At 46.6% G+C, this 23,574-nt stretch overlaps 1 protein-coding gene across 2 annotated transcripts in view; it reads left to right on the top strand.

The window, feature by feature from the left end:
- The window catches only part of rapgefl1 (Rap guanine nucleotide exchange factor (GEF)-like 1), an 83,454-nt gene that overhangs the window by 36,616 nt on the left and 23,264 nt on the right, over positions 1-23,574 (top strand). For both annotated transcript variants that reach the window (XM_085966539.1, XM_085966540.1), the window contains 5 exons: positions 702-799; positions 3,513-3,549; positions 5,484-5,562; positions 6,908-7,081; positions 10,044-10,141. In XM_085966539.1, coding sequence (XP_085822665.1) covers positions 702-799; positions 3,513-3,549; positions 5,484-5,562; positions 6,908-7,081; positions 10,044-10,141 — 486 coding nt within the window. The remainder of the gene's footprint in view (positions 1-701; positions 800-3,512; positions 3,550-5,483; positions 5,563-6,907; positions 7,082-10,043; positions 10,142-23,574) is intronic.

Genomic DNA, 23,574 nt, shown 5'->3' with positions numbered 1-23,574 from the left:
GTAGATCATTCCAAACATTTATCAGCCTTGAATACAAATTTTTACTTTCTAAGATCTGTATTAAATTTACTTTTCAATGGTCCTAAGCCGTGGGATTACTCTTGGATTCCTCCAGCCAAGAGCCGGCATGGACATGACGGGCTGAATGGCCTCCTTTTGTGCTGTAAACTTCTTAAATTTATGCCCTCTTGTTCTACTGGCCTGGCCTCAAACTCAAATTCTGAATTTGCCTGATCCGTTCCATTATTTTTAGTACTCCACGCTGCCAAAGGCACTATCATTGCCTTATGTGTATTCGAGAAAATGTCATTGTTGGTGACAGTGCTTTAATAAAATAGCAGCATTATCAGCTTGCTGCATGTGTGTTGAGTCATACTCTATCTTCACGCTGCCAGAAATACAAGTTCCATATTTGGCAGGCAAACCAGTGACAGGTAGGTTTGCTAACTCGGCAGTTTAAAAAATATATATATCGCCCCCCTTTCCCAGCCCCTGCCCTTGCTTAAAAATCTGTTCCATTTCCTGCTTTTTTCCAGTTCTGACGAAAGGTCATCGACCTGAAATGTTAAGTCTGTTTCTCTCTTCACAGATGCTGCCTGACCTGCTGAGTAGCTCCAGCATTTTCTGTTTTTATTTCAGATTTCCAGCATCTGCAGTATTTTCTTTTTGTATATATCTCTGCATTTGTTTATATCAAATAGGAGCTGAATGGCATCGCCAGAAAGGACTTGCATCTCTATCCTAATCTGAAAGAAGGGCTGACCAGGCTTCAGCACATGGTGGAAACAGTGGAATACAGGTCAGGAGCGAGACTGTGTAAATACAAACTGTACGCTGCAACACAATGTAGGAGAACCATGTGGGTGAGACATTCAAAGCTAGATATCGGATAGAATTGAAATTAAGGATAAGTGCAGATTCCAAATTTGATCCCTGGTCTAAGCTGAGTTGGCTGGTCACAGCTCGAGCTCTGGTAGGGGTACTGAAGCTGGCCCCAACAGTCGTGGACTGTAGAGGGACAGGGAACTCCACGGTTGTGCGAAAGGTATGGATGTGAGGTGAGGGTAAACTCTGGCTGGGCTGTAATAGCCAAATAGCCTGCGACATACGCCATCTGGGCTGATCCATAAAGAGCTGATGAATAGCCGGAGGGCAGTCGGCACCCACAGAACCCGTACCTCAATATGAGTTGGTGTCTTCAGGGGAGAAGAGAAAAGAAAATTGAAGCAAAAAGCACACGTAATGCATCAATGTCCTTTATATCCCAAAATATCACAGCAAAGGGAAGGAGTTATTTGCATATTACAGCATTAGAGAAAACAGTGCATCATGATTTTTAAAAATTAATTCTCGGGATGTGGGCGTCACTGCAAGGCCGGCATTTATTGCCCATCCCTAGTTGCCCTGAGCAGGTGATGGGGGACCTTCTTCTTGAACCGCTGCAGATTCTTTGCAGCGGTTTAATACAACTGAGTGTCTTGCTAGGCTACTCCACAGGGCAGTTAAGAGTCAACCCCGTTTGTGTTGGACTGGAGTCACATATAGGCCAGACCAGGTAAGGACGGCAGGTTTCCTTCCCTAAAGGACATTAGTGAACCAAATGGGCTTTTACGACAATCCGACAGCTTCATGGTCACTTTTACTGATACCAGCATTTTATTTCCAGATTTTTTTTTAAAACCAAATTCAAATTCTCAAACTGCCATGGTGGGATTTGAACTCATGGGGGGTGATTTTCATTCAGAAGTCGGGAAGGAGGCGGGACTACAACTTTCGGGGTTGTAGTCCCGCCTCCATCGAGGTGCAGCCAATCCACATGATTTTAACTTGATTGACCTTGTTGAGCCCGCCCAGCGGGCTCAGCAGACCAGTTAAGGGCCACCCGGCAACAGGTGACGTCACAGACTGAAATTTCATCTGTCAAGACGTTTTGACAGATGAAATATCAGTGTTTCACAGCTGCTTGAAGCTGGCAAACACTGACAGTCTTACTTCTAACCTGAGTCCTTCTACACAGACTGTTAGAAATCTCGCCGGCACTGAAAGCTGCAGGCTGTCACTTTTGACAGATCGCAGCCATTCTGCTTTCTGTGCCGGCTGAATGGTGGACTCCCGAAGCCTAGAGGAAGGAAGGCTGTAAAGGTAAGTACAGGTAATTTAAACTTCTTTACACACTTTAGACACACCAAACACACTTACCTTTGCACTCATGCACCCATCACTCACCTGAACACCGACATCTCGACCCCTCCAAGTCCTTCAACCCGACGGCCGTGGTTTGGAGCCATCGGGAATCCCACACTTCAAGCTTTAAAATAGGGACTAGGCTAAAAACTGCCTGTTAACTACCTGTTAACAGGCAGTTAATTGGCACTAATCCCTTCCCGCCTTGGGTAGGCGGGTCCCAGTGCGGGGCGGGTACCCGCCTCCTTTGAAACTTACATGGAGGCGGGTTGGGGGCGGGATGGTGTCGGGACCCCCGAATTCGGGACTTTAACCCCCCGCACGCCTCCAATCCCGACTCCACGGGTCAATGAAAATCGACCCCATGATCTCTGGATTATCAGTCCAGGCCTCCGGATTACAAGCCCAATAACAACCACTACACTACCATACCCAATGACATAATCTGTGTGTTTTAAAAAAAAATTCTTTGAGCACTTTTTTTATTAGTTATAAAAATATTGAAGAGGGGCAATGAAAGGCTGTTTGGCTGAGAGTCAAGAATCATCCAATTGGATAAGAAAGAGTCTGTTTGCTTTCCAATTGGCGTAGGAAGGCGGTGCACTGCGAGGATAGACGTGTCCGGTGGGAATATGGGAATGGGGTGGTTAGAAGCAGGAGGTCATATGAAGAAACCTCTAACCAGAGTTGGCAATCCAATCGACACATTCTCCGAGACCCCTGTCCTATCTTCCAAAAGGCAGTCTCAACTATCCAAACGGTAAACTGTGCTAGTATTGCAGGAAACATTTTTATTGTTAGTCAGCTTTCTCAGTTGAATTGATTAGGTCCAGTCCACAACCGGGAGAGACCTGAAGTGGTGTTTTGTAACAGATTTTAGTGTCAGTAAAGTCCCCGACTATGACAACTGCACAGCAAATAAACCACCCTATGGCACTGATGGAATTATTCTGGGATCGTCGTTAAAATGGTAAACCTCGTTAACACTCTATTAGTTATTCACCTCAAGTCTCTTCGCCGGGAGCAAGCAGAAGCCAAGCGCAAGGAGCGCACGTCAACCCAAGCACCCCACCCACCCGCCCCTTTAACCACCGTCTGCCCCACCTGTGACAGAGACTGTAGGTTCCGCATTGGACGCTCAGTCACCTGAGAACTCATTTTTAATGTGGAAGCAAGTCATCCTCGGTTCCGAGGGACTGCTTAAGAGAAGAGTTGTGAACAACACCGTGTGGGTGTTCACATAAATGCCTAAACAGTCTTCTCTATCCTGTATTGTAATGTTGACTCACAGTGCGACACAGGCATTAACACCATTTATTTAAATGCAGGCCACCTGAGGAAAGCAGCTGCTTGCGAAAGAAACAGGTAAAACCTCCCCTCACTTTATATATTCCTGATACGCATTAAAACAGTACTGTAGTTAAAGAATGAACTGATGTTGGATTGGTTATAAAGGGGACTTGAGTGGTGCAGTGGGATAACCCACAGAGCATTTCAATCTCTGGAAATCCAGCCTAGATTGATGGGATGAAGATCTCCTCTGTCTACTGGCCTATGTGAAGTAGATGTGGGAAGTCTCAGACCAGTTTCCAGACCACGTGAGCAGCATATAGATGTCATTATAGCTCTACATTTCAATCTGAGCTTTTTAATTGGGTAGCTATTGACCTTCTGGATATCATGCCACTATTGACGTCAGGACATCAGACGCATTCAGTTTGCTCGTGCTTTTAGTGGGTCAGAGGTGAACCCAATTGGCTCACAGCACAAAACTATGGGGCTAATTGGCACTGAATTGGCGATCTCATTCTGAGAACCCATGAGGACAGCTGGCATGAGACAATAGAAATGTCGCACCAGGAGCTCCTCTGAGATTGAATTAACATAGAGGGAGTTCTGCTCTGCATCTGACCTGTGCGCTACCTGAACAGAGGGTGTCCAAAATGGGAAGCATTACATTTCCCAGCACAAACCTCTTGGTCCAAAACGATACAAATTTAACTTATAAAAAAAGTGAGTTATGCTTTTTGACGTAGCATAAATAATGGAGACAGGTTTGCTGGATTGGTCAAAACTTGCTGCTCAACGTGTTCAGTAGAACTGAACCAGGGCGGTGACGTGAGCAGAGAGAAAGCTAGAAGGAGAAGGGATAATAAATTAAACTACAATTGCTTATTATTAAAATTCAATTAAATTTGTTACCTTACTGCTAATAAACATCCAGGTTTGGGAGAACGACGCTATTACTAGCCTTTGTGAACTACTCTTCACTGTTTATTTTATCCTACCTGGCATGATCCCCATAAACTCCTAGAACATCAATTGGGAATATGGAGACCATGTCTGCAGTATATTGATGTTGTTACGGTTCTCCATTCCAATCTTAAGTATTTTGAGTGGACAATTATTGAGAATCTTGACATCATGCCGCTGTTAAACATAAGCGATTTAAGACAGAGGGCAGGCAAAACTCTTTTACACAGGAGGTTGTGAGGCTGTGGCATGCTTTGCTGGAGTTAGTGAGTGAAGCAGAGACCATGTCAACATTTAAGAATAGGTAAGAGAGCAAGGTCTCACCAACGGAAGAAGAAGCCTGTGAGATACCAGACAGCCCTTACTGCTACAAACTCCATATTCTGCAAAGTACTTTTAGGCTTCTCTTGATACATTGTTCAATAAAATGTTAATCCTAATGGCAAGTCCAGATAATCTGAAGCAGTTTACCATATTTTAAAACTGACTTGTTGCCTAAATAGTTTAAGGCATGAGGGGTAGAATTCCTGTGGGAGTTCTCCCGATTACCTGCCTTAGCATCAGCGGAAACAGCCATTTACAGGAAACTTTGTGCTATCCGGCACCGACGGGACCGAGCTGTTGCCGTTCCCTCAAAACTGCCGGACACTCCAGCGCTAATGTTGAAACATACGGAGATTTTCAGCTCCGTGTGAATCAACAAACCCTGTTGCTTAGCAACAGCTTCTAAACAGTCGGCAAGCGTCTCTGTAGCGTCTCTAGCTGAAGCTGTTGCTTAGCTACAGACCTTGCAGAGCTTGACTGTTGAGAAAAAAGCAACGAAAAGAAAAAAAACCTAACGAAACGGCTCCTGATTTTTGCCGGTGGCTCGAGCTTGCCGGACATTTAGCCTCCGGATAACACAAAGTTTCCTGTACGTGGTTTCTCCAGGGCTTCCGTCAAAGTTACAGTGGGAGATTGGGAAAAACCCTGTGGAAATTCTACCCCTTGGTATTTAGGGGACAACAAGCAGATGTTTACGCTCTGACACTCTCTCTCTTTAACAGGTTAAGCCCCTGTTCCGCCACTTCAGTCGCACTGATATCTGCCTGCAGCAGAGGGAACCTCTCCGTGGCACAGATGAGAGTAAGTTTCAACAGTTCTTCATTGTTACTGTATGTGAAGCTGCATTGAGCTGAACCAGGCACACGCTCTCACTAAAGTGAACCAAACCCATGTTAGACAGGTAAATGCTTCCAGTCGAACTGAAGCAACCCAGGTAAAGTGGGTACACCCTCTCACTGAAACTCAGACACATACATGCTGAACTGGTTTACACTGAGCTGTGACCAAGAAGGACTGATTCACACAGTGAGTCAGGAATGTGAAAACAGTTGCTGTCGCCGGCACGCTGGTGTGCCCAGGTAAGAGCCAGGTGATGAATCAACATCAGAAGGGGGAATGAATCTGACTTAATGGGCTTCCAAACATATGACTCCATTCAGTCAAGAGCTGTGGCATCAGAAAATTCGCAACATGAAGCAGAATAAATGCTAAACAAAACAACGAATTTAAAGAAAGGAAGACTTTGCATTTACACAGCCTCGCTCGTGACCTCAGGATGTCCCAAAGCACTTTACAGCCAAAAAAGTGCTTTTGAACTGTGGTCACTGTTGTAATGTAGGAAACATGGCAGCCAAGGTCCCACAAACAGCAATGAAATAAATGATCAGATAAACTGTTTTTTGATGTTGGTCGAGGGATAAGTAATGGCCAGGACACCAGGAGATCTCCCCTGCTCTTCAAAATAGTGCCGTAGGATCTTTTACATCCACCTGAGAGGGCAGACGGGGGCCTCGGTTTAACGTCTCATCGGAAAGATGAGATTTACTCATGAACACTATGACATCACAATTATTCTTTACTTGAAAAGCCAAATGAACAGCCATGCTCAAAAGTGCAGGACACCTTAATAGGACAGAAGATGAGGTAAACTAGGAGGAAGTGATTACGTGGCACACAGCTTACAATACTCATGCAGAACCGCGGTATAAAATTTCCTCTCTAGTGCGCCCAGCCCAGGGCTTCGCACAGGGGAGTGTTTATTGGGAACTCGGGTGCATGTCCGATTCACAGATCCGTGATTTTATGCCCATTAATTGTGGCCATCCGAATCCGGCAATGGGATAATATAATACCCTAGCAAAGTGAAGATGCTATTCTGGGAGCGCAAGGACACTCCGGCCAACCTAAGTGTAGTGTTTAGCCAGGTACAGCGCAGGGTGACTGAAATGTTAGCGGAGCGCAAAAACTAAACAGAATGGGACAGGTCCTGTAAATAACAGACTGAACTGTACGTGGTTCCTAAAGGAAAAGGTTGTGTTGTTTCTGGCTCTGTTCAGACCATGTTTTGGGTTTGCTAAGGTGCCAGGTTCTACTTGAATTACCCTAACACTGCTATTCATTCCGCTTCCCCCCCCACCCCCACCAGTTTTCTGCCGTGTTTATGCGACTGATCATTCCTATGTGACCATCAAGAGCAGACTATCCGCGTCGGTACAGGAGATCGTGTTGTCTGTAGCTGAGAAACTTCAGCACTCAGAAGAAGAATCAAAGGAGCCGGTGCACAAAAACCTGCGACTGGTCGCTTTAAGATCATCGGGGGGTAAGACCTTGTTATGCATTAAGCATGAAAGCCTTTCTCATTGTAGGTGCGGCTTGTACATTGAGGATTGATACTCAGTAAATATTGGTGCTGCTGTCTTGTTCTGAACCTCTGCCTGAAGTTGGTGGGATGCCAAGTGTCCTGGCTCTCAGTGGGCAGTGGTAGTTTACACAGCATTCTCCCATGCCATCCTTCCATCTCTTCTGGTATCCGAACAATACTTAGAGTGCTTTCTGCAAAAACGGAATCAGTAAAACAATGTCAGTGAGTCACACCGTCTCCCCTCACACCCACTGGAGAACTCAATTTACACAAAGCTCTTTGAAATATAAGATACTCTTGACTCTTGAAGTATCTTATGCACGTGAGTCAGCAGTCAACCTGTCAACATCAGTCTGGGTATAGTTTATTGAGAAGCTTCACTCTAGACCAAGGCTGGTAGTGCAGGACACCACCAAGCTTAAAAAGAGTAGAAGAGAAAGAGAAACTTGCATTTATATAGCGCCTTTCACAACCTCAGGGCATCCCAAAGCGTTTTACAACCAATGAAGCACTTTTGAAGTGTAGTCACTGTTGTAATGTAGGAAACGCAGCAGCCAATTTGCACACAGCAAACTCCCACAATCAGCAATGAATGAACGACCAGATCAGCGATCTTGGTTGAGGGATATATATTGGCCAGGACACCGGGTATATCTCCCCTGCTCTTCTTCAAATAGTGTCATGGGATTTTTTATGTCCACCTGAGACAGCAGACGGAGCCCCAGTTTAACATTTCATCTGAAAGTTGGCACCTCCGACAGTGCAGCACTCCCTGGGGCATAGTTTCAGGATAAGGGGTCGGCAATTTAGGGCTGAGATGAGGAGAAACTTCTTCACTCAGAGGGTTGTGAATCTTTGGAATTCTCCACCCCAGAGGGCTGTGGATGCTGAGTCATTGAGTATATTCAAGACAGAGATCGATAGATTTTTGGACTCTAAGGGAATCGAGGGATACGGGGATCGGGCGGGAAAGTGGAATTGAGTTCAAAGATCAGCCATGATCTTATTGAATGGCGGAGCAGGCCCGAGGGGCCGTATGTCCTACTCCTGCTCCTATTTCTTATGTTCCCTCAGTACTACACTGGAGTGTTAGCCTAGATTGTTGTGCTCAAGTCTCTGAATTGGGTCTTGAACCCACAACCTTCAGACTTGTAGGGGGTTTTGGTTTGGGGTTTGTGTCTGGCCAGTCAATCGTGTCTGAGCTGCTCCAGCCCCGTGCGGTTCGAATCGCTTCCCCTTTTTGGTTCTGACCACCGGACTTATTTACAAGTAGCGATATAGACAAACGAGACCAGTGGTTCAGTGCAAAGAAAACCAATGTTTATTAAAAATAGAGAAACAATTACTATACAGAGAAAAATCACTATGAATGCAACACAATTACACTTAACAGGGGAGGAGAAACGGACACATCGAGGGACAATGACTAAAATGACACTTTAGCAATTCCCCTTAACTCCCACCCTTTACACCTATCTAGGTTGTCTTGTAATGGGCCAGAAAGTTGATGCTCACCAGTCTAGGATGTTGAAACGCCCGCTCCGTGCCCTGTTGCCTGCCAATGTTTTAGGTTTTCACCGCCCCAAAGCAGAGATACCCCAGTAATTCAAACGTAACTGCGGGTGTCCTACTTCCCTGGACGGGCTCTTCGTCGACGATCCTCTCGCTGGGTTGATGATATGGCAGGGCACCGGAGGCGAGGCGGGAGAGAGAGAGAGAGAGATGGCCTCCCGAGGGACTAGTTATACCCTTCCCGGTAGCCCTTATCTCCCGCCAGATCAGCTCATTTCTTTTGTCTAATCTGGACGTGTTGAAACTCATACAAAAGGTACCGATCTGGGCCCATCGACCTGGATGGCCGGCTAATCGGTTTTAAACGCCTCATCAGTGTTCCCCTTTGTCCGACTGGTTTCATGATGGGGCCATTCCAGTCTGAATGCCCCGTTGATCGTTTGTAAACAGTGATGATGTTCTCTAAACGAAGGCCTGAATGCAGCTGAACTTGTCCCACTACATTTTGAATAGGCCTTGCCTGCTCTTGATTGTTTGTGCAAACAACCTTGATGATTTTTAATCAGAGGCCCGAATGCCGCTGGGTTTGCTTCTCATGCATAAATGCAGAAGGTCTGTCCGCATTCGAGTTTTCTGAAAAGTTCCTTCTCACAGTCATCAGAATACAAGCTGTCAGTCCAAACTGAAACTTACAGGCTTTGGCCATGAGGCTGACCGCAGCCATCTTGTTGAGCCCTGGATTCCAAACTCAGTCCAACCAGGGTTTCTTTAATAAACCAAAAGTAAATCTTCGGGGGGGGGGACATGAAATTTGCGAATCCTTTCAGACTCAGAGGCGAGAGTGCTACCAACTGAGCCATGGCTGACATCTTGAAGACAGGTAAATTAGGAAGCAGTGGATTTAGAAGATAGTAGACTGAAGGAGTTGCAATATGTTGAGTCCCTTGCATGAACACATCTTGATTTCAATGCGGGGAGGAGGAGCATGTTGGACAGTATATTTGGAACTTAGGAGGGAACAAGAGAGCACTGACTGTAGCAGTAACAATAAAATAAAGAGTCACAAGAGGCTCATGTCGCTGAGTTAAAATGGCTTTAAACTCACAGAATAAATGACCAGATTTCAACGAGCGTGCAGTAACTGCAGCAGAGATACCGGATTGTTTTTGGCGGAAGGAATAGTTTCTCCGAAAGGGAGACTGGATTACGGGGAAGGTGGAAATCAAAACTGACAACAGTTGTCCAAGCGGAAATCTCAAAAGGTGTCCAAATTATCCCCTCAACTGAGGCCGAAACTTTCTGCCGGGGCTGTTAAAAGTCTCGGATGCACCTCCATCTTCTGATTCTTTGCTGCCCTAGTAACACTGAGCCTGTTCTTCCCACAAACCTTTTGCTTTCATTTTTGCAGAAAAAATGATGTTTCGGTTGGACGAAGATTCCGTGTTTACGACCTTGGGCGTGAATACTCATCTGTTCGCCTGCACGAAGGAGTCGGTAGAATCACTGGTAAGGCAGAAACTTCCCAACACGTTTAAAATTCTCATCCTTGTTTTCAAAATCCTCCATGGCCTCGCACCTCCCTATCTCTGTAACCTCTTCAAACCCTATAACTCTCCGAGACCTCTGCGCTCTCTCCTCCAAATCTGGCCTCTTGCGCATCCCTAATTTTCATCGCTCCATCATTGGTGGCCGTGCCTTCAGCTGTGTGGGCCCTAAGCTCTGGAATTCTCTCCCTAAACTTCTTCACCTCTCTACCCACCTCTTCTCCTTTAAGACACTCCATAAAACCTACCTTTTCGACCAAGCTTTTGGTCATCTTCCTAATATCTCCTTATGTGGCTCGGTGTCAAATTTTGTTTGATAATTGCTCCTGTGAAGCGCCCTGGGACATTTTACATTAAAGGCATTATATAAATGTAAGTTGTTGTTGGTGTTGTAGGAGGAGGAGATAGGCTAAGCCCGGGGGAGGAGGTAAGCAAGGTCTTTCTACCACAGAAATTGGAGAGTAAGGGACAGTTTATTTCTATAATTAAAGTAAAAAGAACATAGGACTGTACCAATCTGCCAGCATACACCAAATAATGCCAGCCAGCCTCAAACTGCACCAGCATGTACCAGCCTATGTAAAACTATCCTGCCTGTGCCAAACTACATCTGTTCATAATGAACTGTGCCAAGCCAAAGTTCAACATGATTACCCAAGACTAAGTAAAGTGACAGCACTTGTTAGAATGAGCACCATTTCAGTCGTAATTCAGTTCCTTGAAGAAAAAGCACAGGATTTATTTAACAGGAAGTTGCTGGGCTGGTTCGGAGAACGCCTTTCATTGTGTTCATATGTTTCGCTTCCTGATTGTTAACTGTGTGTCCGAACAATTCGTTGACTTAAAGCAGAAGCGTTTAAACCCAAGACTGATGGCTCAATCCTTTGTCTATGCTGAGTTAGCTAATCTCAACCTGGGCAGTAAAGAAAGAAAGTGACTTGCATTTATATAGCGCCTTTCACGACCACCAGATGTCCCACAGCGCTTTACAGCCAATGAAGTACATTTTGAAGTGTAATCACTGTTGAAATGTAGGCAATGTGGCAGCCAATTTGCGCACAGCAAGCTCCCACAAACAGCAATGTGATAATGACCAGATAAACAGTTTTTTAGTGATGTTGATTGAGGGATAAATATTGGGTGGGAAGGGGAAAAAAAAACTATCAAGGGTTCTATTACGCTCCTTTGGAGCGCATTGGGGCGTTTTACTACATTAAAGGCGCTATATAAATGCAAGGTGTTTTTGCTCCTGATCATTATGTAGTCACTTCCGCTGGGAAAGTGAAGGTACAGTGAGGGCAGGATCAGCCTTGGCTTTGATGGGTCTCCCGCTGACACTCATTGTTGAGGATCACACATGAAGAATGGCCAATTGAATGGAGTACTGGAGTGCAGCAGGCTCTTATGGAGCTCTACCCCAGCAAGAGTCAGCACCTTCAGGACCAACACAGAGAAAGCTGGAGAAAGATTGCTTCAATCCTGATTTGAGCTTGAAAATAATACCTCCCACTGTAATAGATGGCCACATCCGCACTGGAGAAATAAGCTACCAGAGTTTAAAATATTGTTTTATTCCATGATTTTATCAAAGGAAAAACTGACATGACTTGCACATTCTCACTAAGACTAAGACACCATACATCAAAGTGAGACAATTAACATATGTACAGTGAACTCTTTCTAGAAACCTTAATTATTAACAGGCTATCCCAAGCCACAGAATGAATTAACATAATGAGACATATTTAATCACCCCATCAGCTTCTCTAATTATCTTATTGTTCCCCAACCTCAGTTTTCAGAGAAAACAATGCTAAATGGATCCTACAGATCTCAGGGCTATGCCCAGAACTGTCAATCACAGCGCACTGTGTGGCAATCTTTGCTAGATACAGATACGTGGTTATGGAACAAGCTTCATTTCTTTTCTCTCCAGCTACAGAAATATTCAAATTTGCAAAATCATATTTGTAAATTTATACCATTTACCAATATATTTTCATTCATTTTAAAATGCGTCCCCTTTCTATTTTTAGTAGTTTTTTCTTTAAAAAAAAAGCAGTCTTCTTCTCGCCCCTTTCTATATCAGCATTACTTGTTAAACAAATTACTAATTTTAACTTAGCCTAAGTTATGATAAACATTTATAAACCATTGGTTAGGCCCCCGCTGGAGTATTGTGTCCAATTCTGGGCACCACACTTTAGGAAGGCTGTCAAGGCCTTGGAGAGGGTGCAGAGGAGATTTACCAGAATGGTAGCAGGGGTGAGGGACCTCAGTTATGTGGAGAGACTGGAGAAACTGGGATTGTTCTCCTTGTAGCGGAGAGGGTTAAAGGCAGATTTAATAGAGGTGTTGAAAATTATGAAGGGTATTGCTAGAGTAGATCGGGAGAAACTGTATCCAGTGGCAGGAGGGTCGGTAACCAGAGGACACAGATTTAAGGTAATTGGCAAAAGAATCAGGGGGGCGATGAGGAGAATTTTTTTTATGCAGCGAGTTGTTATGATCTGGAATGCGCTGCCTGAAAGGGTGGTGGAAGCAGATTCAGAGGTAATTTTCAAAAGGGAATTGGATAAATACTTGAAATGGAAAACTTTGCAGAGCTATGGGGAATGGCCAGGGGAGGGGAACTAATTGGAGAACTCTTTCAAAGAGCTGACAGAGGCACGCTGGGCCGAATGCCCTCCTTCTGTGCTGTGTGATTCTAACACTTTAAATAATGGGTGCTTTTTCTGAGGATCTTCTAGAGGTATATAAGATACTTAATAGGATAGAGAAAGTACACCCAGAATTAAGAAGGCAAAGAGGAACTATGAAATTAAATTATAAAGGAACATAAAAAAAATAGTGAAATATTTTACAGGCACATCAATAAAAAAAGGAAGGTTGGGATGGGAATAGGGCCATTAAGGGATCAACAGGACAATACCACAGGTAACGATAGAGAAATGGCAGAAATATTGAATAATTATTTTGCTTCAGTATTTACCAGGGAGATAGAACAGATGGACATGACATTGGATGATGAGATTAGTAATGAGATAAGTGCATTTAAAATAAAAAGTGAGGATATTATTAAATAAACTAATCAAACTCAAAGAGGATAAATCCGCTGGTCTGGATGGATTGCATCCACGCATTTTAAAAGAATCTAGGGAAGAGATAGCAGAGGCTTTACTACACATATTTAATAATAACGTGGATAAATGCGAGGTTATCCACTTTGGTGTCAAAAACAGAAAGGCAGACTATTATCTGAATGGCAATAGATTGGGAGAAGGGGAATTGCAACGAGACCTGGGTGTCCTTGTGCACCAGTCGCTGAAGGTAAGCATGCAGGTGCAGCAGGCGGTGAAGAAGGCAAATGGTATGTTGGCCTTGTGGTAAACCACTGTTTGTATTCCTGTTTGTCCTGTTTGTATTCCACTGTGTACATGCCTGGACATGCCTCGGCTGACTCCTCCCACAGGTCCTAGTATAAAGGTGACTGCTCCCCAGCCCTTAGTATCATGGACCGGTCGACCACGCGAGGCAGACCTCCATTCTGTTGTTAATAAAAGCCTTTAGTTACTCTTCTAACTCTCAGTCTTTTATGAGTAATTGATAGCGCATCAATTTTATTAACAACATTTTTATAATGGAGAAGATCCTCACACCAGCATGCCTGGACTTAGATCATCGGGAGGCGGACTCATCCACCAAGTTTACTCACTGGCTTAAGTGTTTCGAAAAATTCCTGACCGCCTCCGAAGCAATCGAATCGGACGAGGACAAACTGGATGTCCTGACCTCCAAAGTGAACCACCGAGTGTACTCGGTCATCCAAGACGCGACCTCGTACGCGGACGCTATCAAGCTCCTCAAGGACCAGTACACGCGCCCAGTGAACGAAGTGTACGCCAGGCACCTCCTGGGGAGTCGTAAACAACAACCTGGGGAATCGACCGTGGAATACCTTCAGGCACTGTCTGTGCTTGGCCGGGCCTGTGGTTGTAAGGATGTAAAGGCCGCCGTGTACACAGAGGAACTTATCCGGGACGCTTTTGTAGCGGGCCACAGATCCAATTACACCCGACAGCGACTGTTGGAGCAGAGTAACCTCGACCTCAACAAGGCCTCTGAACTCGCACTATCGTTGGATGCAGCCTACCAGGGCATGGATGCCTACTCCTCTGCACCGTGGACGCCGCGGGGAATGACAGCCTGGGACACGGTAGGACCGCCTCATAGCGCCGTGCCACCCCAGCCACACCCCAACAACGGCCCAACTACCGCAGCAGTGTCCCAAGGCCAGACAGCAGTGCCCCAAGGCCAGAAATGCTACTTCTGTGGCCAGGCAAAACACCCCAGAGCGCGCTGCCCGGCGAAAAACGCGATCTGCTCGGGCTGCGGGAAGAAGGGACACTACGCTAGCGTCTGCAGGGCCAAAGCCACCCCGAACCCCAGCAGCGCCGCGTGTGGGCCATGCGGGCCGCCATCTTGGACCTCCCCGGCCATGTGTGAATCACCGGTACAACAGCCATTTTGGACGCCTCCAGCCACATGGGGATCATGGACGCCGCCATCTTGGACGACAGCCGGGACGCAGCAGGCCCCCGACACCGCCTCATCTGATACCCGCAGCGACACACCGACCCCTACGCTGGCATCCGTTACACTGGACCAAGCGAGACCGCACCAACTGGCCAGTTCCACAATGGACATTAAGGTAAATGGTCACGATACAATCTGCCTTTTTGACTCTGGGAGCACGGAGAGCTTCATCCACCCCGACACGGTGCGGCGTTGCTCTCTCCCAGTCCTGCCTGCGCAACAGCGGATTTCTATGGCCTCCGAGTCCCAGTCGGCGGACATCGGCGGCTACTGCGTGGTGACACTCGTAGTAGACGGGACCGTGTACGATCATTTTAAACTTCTGGTCCTGCCTGACCTCTGCGCTGCCGTCCTGCTGGGGTTAGATTTTCAGTGCCACCTTAAAAGTGTTACGATGGCGTACGGTGGACCCCTACCCCCACTCAGTCCGCAGCCAGCAGCTTCCAAACTGCCCGCCGCGCACCAGGTGCAACCTCTCCACACTCAGAGTCACCCCCCCGCAACTGTTTGCTAACCTCACCCCCGACTGTAAGCCCATCGCCACAAAGAGCAGGCGATACAGTGCCGGGGACAGGGTTTTCATTAAAACCGAAGTGGAGCGGCTCCTGAAAGAAGGGATTATTGAGGGCAGCACCAGCCCCTGGCGAGCCCAGGTTGTGGTCGTTAAGACCGGCGAGAAGCAGCGCCTGGTCATCGACTACAGCCAGACAATAAATCGCTACACCCTGCTGGACGCCTACCCACTCCCCCGTATAGCTGATATGGTCAACCAGATCGCGCAGTACCGCGTCTTCTCGACCATTGACCTGAAATCAGCGTACCACCAGCTCCCCATCCGCCCTGAGGACCGCCAGTACACTGCCTTTGAGGCAAACGGCCGCCTCTATCACTTCCTTAGGGTTCCCTTTGGCGTCACCAACGGGGTCTCCGTCTTCCAAAGGGAGATGGACCGGATGGTAGATCAAAATGCGTTGCAGGCCACTTTCCCATATCTGGACAATGTGACCATCTGCGGCCGTGACTTGCAGGACCATGACGCAAACCTCGAAAAATTCCTCCGCACCGCCCAACTCCTAAACCTGACATATAACAAGGAGAAGTGCATATTCCGCACAAACCGCCTCGCCATCCTTGGCTGTGTTGTGGAACACGGAGTCATCGGCCCCGACCCCGACCGGATGCGTCCCCTTATGGAACTTCCACTGCCCCACTGCCTCAAGGCCCTGAAGAGGTGCCTAGGGTTTTTCTCCTATTACGCCCAGTGGGTCCCCTACTATGCGGACAAGGCCTGTCCGCTGATCAAGTCCACCTCTTTTCCCTTGACGGCAGAGGCCCGCTTAGCCTTCCACCGTATCAAGGAGGACATTGCCAAAGCCACCATGCACGCAGTGGACGAATCCATCCCCTTCCAGGTGGAAAGCGACGCGTCTGACTTTGCCCTGGCCGCTACCCTCAATCAGGCGGGGAGACCCGTGGCCTTCTTTTCACGAACCCTCCAAGGCCCGGAGACCAGACACTCCGCTGTTGAGAAGGAGGCCCAGGCGATTGTGGAGGCTGTGCGTCATTGGAGGCACTACCTGGCCGGAAAACGATTTATCCTGCTCACTGACCAGCGTTCAGTTGCTTTTATGTTTAACAACAAGCAGAGGGGCAAAATCAAAAATGACAAGATCTTGAGGTGGAGAATCGAACTTTCCACCTACAACTACGAGATCTTGTACCGGCCCGGGAAGCTAAATGAACCCCCGGATGCGCTATCGCGTGGCACCTGCGCCAGCGCGCAGATCGATAGACTGCGGGCCCTCCACAATGACCTCTGCCACCCGGGGGTCACCAGGTTCTTCCACTTCATCAAGGCCCGCAACCTGCCTTACTCTATTGAGGAGGTCAGGACCATGACCAGGAACTGCCAAGTCTGCGCTGAGTGCAAACCGCACTTTTATAGACCAGACAGGGCCCACCTGATAAAAGCCACTCGCCCCTTCGAGCGCCTGAGCGTCGATTTTAAAGGGCCTCTCCCCTCCTCCGACCGCAATGTGTACTTCCTCAATATTATTGATGAGTACTCCCGTTTCCCGTTCGCCTTCCCCTGCCCGGACATGACCAGTGCCACGGTCATTAAATGTCTGAACAACCTCTTCACCCTGTTCGGCTTCCCCAGCTATATCCATAGCGACCGGGGCTCATCGTTTATGAGCGACGAACTCCGTCAGTACCTGCTAACTAGGGGTATTGCCACAAGCAGGACCACCAGTTACAACCCCCGGGGGAACGGACAGGTGGAAAGAGAAAATGCGACAGTTTGGAAGGCCGTCCTGCTAGCCTTAAAGTCTAGGGGCCTTCCAACCTCCCGCTGGCAGGATGTGCTCCCCGATGCGCTCCACTCTATTCGGTCACTGCTCTGCACTGCCACTAACGCCACCCCTCATGAGAAAATGTTTGTCTTCCCAAGGAAGTCCACATCGGGGACATCGCTACCGCCATGGCTCACGTCCCCAGGGCCGGTCCTACTGAGAAGACACGTGAGGACCCATAAAACGGACCCCCTGGTCGAGAGGGTCGGCCTCCTCCACGCCAACCCCCAGTATGCTTACATCGCATACCCGGACGGGCGGGAGGACACAGTCTCCATAAGAGACCTTGCACCCTCGGGGGCCGCAGTAACCCACTACCCACTACCACCCCCCCCCCACGATCCGATATCCAGCCCCAGCAGATGGCAGGCCTGGGCCCCGCGACCCGCTCGACATCTACGAGGACGACACGCCTGTGCCACAGCCTACGCTGGACTCGACGCCGGAAACTTCACTACCCCTGCCGTCGCCACGCAGATCACAGCGGCAGACAAGACCTCCGGAGAGACTCCAATACACTAACTTTTAATACACTTCACCCCGCCGGACTCAATTTTAAACAAGGGGTGAATGTGGTAAACCACTGTTTGTATTCCTGTTTGTCCTGTTTGTATTCCACTGTGTACATGCCTGGACATGCCTCGGCTGACTCCTCCCACAGGTCCTAGTATAAAGGTGACTGCTCCCCAGCCCTTAGTATCATGGACCGGTCGACCACGCGAGGCAGACCTCCATTCTGTTGTTAATAAAAGCCTTTAGTTACTCTTCTAACTCTCAGTCTTTTATGAGTAATTGATAGCGCATCAGGCCTTCATAGCGAAAGGGTTTGAGTACAGGAGCAAGGATGTCCTGCTGCAGTTGTACAGGGCCTTGGTGAGACCACACCTTGAGTACTGTGTGCAGTTTTGGTCGCCTTATCTGAGGAAGGATGTTCTTGCCATGGAAGGAGTTCAGCGAAGATTCACAAGGCTGATCCCTGGGATGGCAGGAATGACGTATGAGGAGAGATTGGGTCGATTGGGCTTATACTCGCTGGAGTTTAGAAGAATGAGAGGGGATCTCATCGAAACGTATAAAATTCTGACAGGTCTGGACAAACTAGATGCAGGTAGAATGTTCCCGATGGTCGGAGAGTCCAGAACCAGGGGTCATAGTCTAAGGATAAGGGGTAAGCCATTTAGGACAGAGATGAGGAAGAATTTCTTCACCCAGAGAGTGGTGAACCTGTGGAATTCTCTACCACAGAAGGCGGTTGAGGCCAAGTCTTTAAATATATTCAAGAAGGAGTTAGATATATTTCTTAGAGCTAAAGGTATCAAGGGATATGGGGAGAAGGCAGGTACGGGGTACTGAGTTTGGATGATCAGCCATGATCTCATCAAATGGCGGAGCAGGCTCGAGGGGCCGAATGGCCTACTCCTGCTCCTATCTTCTATGTTTCTATGTTTCTATGAAAAGGTGTGGTGCCAGAGGACTGGCGGATAGCTAACGTAATACCTATATTTAAGAAGGGGGATAGAACATGTCCAGGGAATTATAGACCAGGCAGCTTAACATCGGTGGTAGGAAAAATAACGGAACCCCTACTAAAGGAGAAAATAGAAGAACATCTAGAAACCAAAAACTTAGTAATAAATAGTCAGCATGGATTTCAAAAGGGAAAGTCTTGCTTGACCAACCTTATTGAATTTTTTGAAGAGGTAACAGAGAGAGTAGACAAGGGTAATGCAGTAGATGTAATTTATCTAGATTTTCAAAAGCCCTTCGATAAGGTATCCCATAATAGACTGATGAACAAGGCCAGAGAATGCGGAGTCAGCAGACAAGTAGCGGAATGGATAGCTAGCTGGCATCAAGACAGAAAACAGAGAGTAGGGGTAAAGGGTAGCTATTCACAGTGGCAGAAGGTAATGGTGTTTCACAAGGATCAGTGCTGGGACCACTGTTGTTCACAATTTATATTAACGATTTAGACTTTGGAATCAAAAACACAATTTCTAAATTTACGGATGATACCAAATTGGGGGGGATAGTCAATACTGAGGAGGACTGCAACAAATTACAGGAGGACATTAATAAACTTGCAGAATGGGCATATAATTGGCAAATGAAGTGCAACACAGATAAATGTGAGGTATTACATTTTGGTAGGAAGAATAGGGAGGTCACTTATCACTTGCGGGGTGTGAGTCTGGGTGGGGTAGAGGAACAAAGGGATCTAGGAGTACAAGTACACAAATCACTAAAAGTTGCGACACAGGTTAACAAGGCCATAAAAAAGGCAAACCAAGCACTAGGGTTTATTTCTAGAGGTACAGAATTGAAAAGTAGGGAAGTTATGCTAAACCTGTATCGAACCTTGGTTAGATCACACTTCGAGTACTGCGTACAGTTCTGGTCGCCATATTATAAAAAGGATATAGAGGCACTGGAGAGGGTGCAGAGAAGATTTACAAGGATGATACCAGAAATGCGAGGGTATACATATCAGGAAAGGATGAACAGGCTGGGTCTCTTTTCTCTTGAAAAAAGAAGGCTGAAGGGTGACCTAATTGAGATCTTTTAAATTATGAAAGGTTTTGATAGAGTGGATACAGAGAGAATGTTTCCACTTGTGGGGAAGAGCATAACTAGTGGCCATCAATATAAGATAGCCACCAAGAAATCAAATAGGGAATTCAGAAGAAACCTCTTTACCCAGAGAGTGGTGAGAATGTGGAACTCGCTACCACAGGGAGTGGTTGAAGCGAATAGTATAGATGCATTTAAGGGGAGGCTGGACAAGCATATGAGGGAGAAGGGAATAGAGGGTTATGCTGATAGATTTAGATGAGGAAAGACGGGAGGAGGCTCGAGTGGAGCATAAACGCTGCCATGGACTGGTTGGGCCGAATGGCCTGTTTCTGTGCCGTATATCCTATGTAATCCTATGTAACAGAACTTTCAAATACACCAATGCAGCAGGACCAGAGGGCACAAGTCCAAGGTTGTGAACAATTAGACGCAGCGGATAATCATCAGCTAGAACGGGTTGTCAGGAAGGGATGTTGAGGCCAGGAAGCAGGACTCAGCTATTTAAAAACTGGTATATGCTGTAAGAGGGAGATGGTAGGGGTCTCAGATACTGATGGACATGCTGAGTATTTCCAGCATTTTCTGTATTATATTTCAAATTTGTAGTAATCTCTAAAGATATTCTTGTCAAACAGCAAGTAAACACAGTAAACAGCTCGGGTGGGGGGGAGGGGGGGGTTGTTTTTCAAGGCTGTGCTCCCAGCCTGGAGCTTCACCAGTGCCCGAGCGCAAGACGAAAACTGGGGCTACAGTGTTGCGATCCCCATCTCCACTACTCCACACAGCCCCCGCAAGGCTCCCTCCGCACTGGGAGCAGAGTCTCACAACATTGCCCTGCAAATTTGGAAGCAAAAGTTGGACAATTAATATCAAAACTGAAGGAGTTTTTAAATTAAATCACTTGGATGAGTGAAAAATGGTTTTCCAAAGGAGACTACTATAAGCCATTGATTTATTTATTAGCAGCAATTGCACTTTAAAAAAAAAGGTCTTAAAATGTTTTTATAGTTTTCAAGGATTGAAGCTTTCCTGTTAATTGCTGTGTTTGCTGCAGTAACATCACCTTACAACAGGGGGCACCATTGAGCTTGTTCTCAAGTGGCTCCATTCGGAGAGACTGGTGCTGCTCCAGCACTGGTGAAACCAGATTTAGGACAGCAATGTTGCAACCATGAGAATTACATTAATAATTTATTGAATTTGTTTTAATGCACAGTCGTCACCGGGGTGGAAAGGACAGAGAGACAAAAGTCATCTTTTTCACCAAGTGTCAGCTTGGGTCATAGAAACATAGAAGATTGGAGCAGGAGTAGGCCATTCGGCCCCTCGAGCCTGCTCCGTCATTTAATGAGATCATGGCTGATCATCCAAATTCAGTACCCTGTCCCTGCCTTCTCCCCATATCTATTGATCCCTTTAACCTTAAGAAATATATCTAACTCCTTCTTGAATATATTTAATGAATTGGCCTCAACTGCCTTTTGTGGTAGAGAATTCCACAGGTTCACCACTCTCTGGGTGAAGAAATTCCTCCTCATCTCTGTCCTAAATGGCTTACCCCTTATCTTTAGACTGTGACCCCTGGTTCTGGGTCAATTAGTCTGAGTCAAAGGGTTGTATATTCACGCTCCACCGCAGGACTTGGGAACGTAATCTAGGCTGACGCTTCAGTGCGGTACTGAGGGAGTGCAGCATCGTCAGAGGTGCCGTCTTTCAGATAAGATATTCCATCGGTGTCCTGTCTGCCAATGCAGATGGATGAAAAAGATCCCATGGCTCCATTCGAAGAAGAGCAGGGAGTTCTCCTGGTGTCCTGGCCAAATTTTCTCCCTCAACCCACACCATTAAAAATAGATTATCTGGTGAGTCATTTGCTATTTGAGACTTTTCTGTTGCTCAAATTGCCTGTTGTGTTTACCTACATAATCACAGTGACTACACTTGTGGTGATGAAGCTGTAGATTGCTTATTTCGGTGATAGAGTCAACGCAAACTGCAGTGAGAAAAATGAAACAGCAATTTTAGTGTTGGTTTAGGGATAAATGTAACCCAGGACCATGGCTGAGCTCCCTTGACCTTCTTCAAATAATGCCATGAGATCTTTTACACCCACCAGAGATGACAGACAAGCCTCGGTTGAATGTGTCGCCTGAAAAATGGCCCTTGCAACAAGCCAGCACTTCCCTCAGACCTAAACTGAAGTGTTAGCCTGGATTATGTACTCAAGTCTTTGGAGTGGGGTAGCTTGAACCCACAACATTTTGACTCACTAGTGCGAGTGCTACCACTGAGCTTCAGCTGATGAATAGGGCGAGCAGCCTGAGCAAACATTCTCAGAGCGAGGTCGTGCACCAAGAAAAGTGGGAGATTTTTAAATATTTGCAAAAGTTTCCACTGGCAGTGCACTACCCACCTCTTTTTCCCACAGCAGAATCCTGTCCCCAGATGGGCATTAACCCTGCGCACAGACCAGCGAGACCTTCCCCCATATGTTAATGACCTGGTGCCAGGAATGAGGCCGTGGGCATGGAGTGGGGCATCTCAGGAGTGGGTGAATATCCGGCTGGGCTGCAAATGTGCCCCAATTAAGAGAGGGTGGGGCTTGTGTGTAAATCTCAGGGCATTCTCGGTTGGATCATTCGGTTGTGAAGTTCATGGGACATTGGCTTGTGAGAGGGCTATAGCTCAGTGGTAGAACATTTGACTGCAGATTATAGAAGTTCCTGGTTGATATATAAATATCTCCTCATGAACTCCTATGTTATCACAGAGAACGATAGTCATACCCGCCGTCCGCTACACCATGTCCATAGTTACGATAGAAAGATATAATACTGAAGGAGGCCTTTAGCTCCATTGTGCCTGCACCGTGTGTTTGGCAGAGCTGTTCAATTAATCCCACTCCACTTCCCTTACCCCATAGCCCTGTAGATGTTTCCCCTTCAAGGATTTATCCAATTCCTTTTTGAAAGTTACCATTGAATCTGCTTCCACCACCCTTGCAAACAGTGTGTTCCAGATCACAACAACTCGCTGTGTAAAAAAATGTCTCCACATGTTGCCTTTTTTTCCCTTGTCAATCACCTTAAATCTGTGTCCTCTGGTTACTGGCCCTTCTGCCACTAGAAACAGCTTAATTTACACGATAAAAAACTTCCATGATTTTGAACAGCTGAAAAATAACTCTGCATAAAATTTCTTGCCAATTTTGAAAGAAGGGTGAGGAGTCTCTTTAAAGCAATGGTTAGCTTTATCTAATATTTGTTTGACATGACCCCGTCATCTTCCTTGGTTGTAAAACATTTTGGTATGTTCTGAGGTGCTGAATAGATACAACTTCTATCCCAGTGAATAGCGCACATTAAAATAATAATAAACGTCAAGAAAATCATAAGTTCTAACAATGGTCATAACATATTGATTTTTATCAGCCATAATTTTCCGAAGAAAAAGAAAGAAAGACTTGCATTTATATAGCGCCTTTCAGGACCACTGGACGTCCCAAAGCGCTTTACAGCCAATGAATACTCTTGAAGTGGAGTCACTGTTGTAATGTAGGAAATGCAGCAGCCAATTTGCACACAGCAAGCTCCCACAAACAGCAATGTGATAATGACCAGATAATCTTTTTTTTTTGTTATGTTGGTTGAGGGATAAATTTTGGCCAGGACACCGGGGATAACTCCCCTGCTCTTCTTCGAAATCGTGCCATGGGATCTTTTACATCTGCCTGAGAGAGCAGACGGGGCCTCGGTTTAACGTCTCATCCGAAAGACGGCACCTCTGACAGTGCAGCACTCCCTGAGCACTGCCCTGGAGTGCCAGCCTAGATTTTTGTGCTCAAGTCCCTGGCGTGGGACTTTGAACCCAC

This window comes from Somniosus microcephalus, chromosome 24, assembly GCF_052327205.1.
Source record: "Somniosus microcephalus isolate GS21.2 chromosome 24, FLI_Smic_1.0, whole genome shotgun sequence".
NCBI lineage: Eukaryota > Metazoa > Chordata > Chondrichthyes > Squaliformes > Somniosidae > Somniosus > Somniosus microcephalus.
The sequence above is the reverse complement of the archived record's forward strand: the minus strand, read 5'-3'. Positions and strand labels throughout refer to the sequence as shown.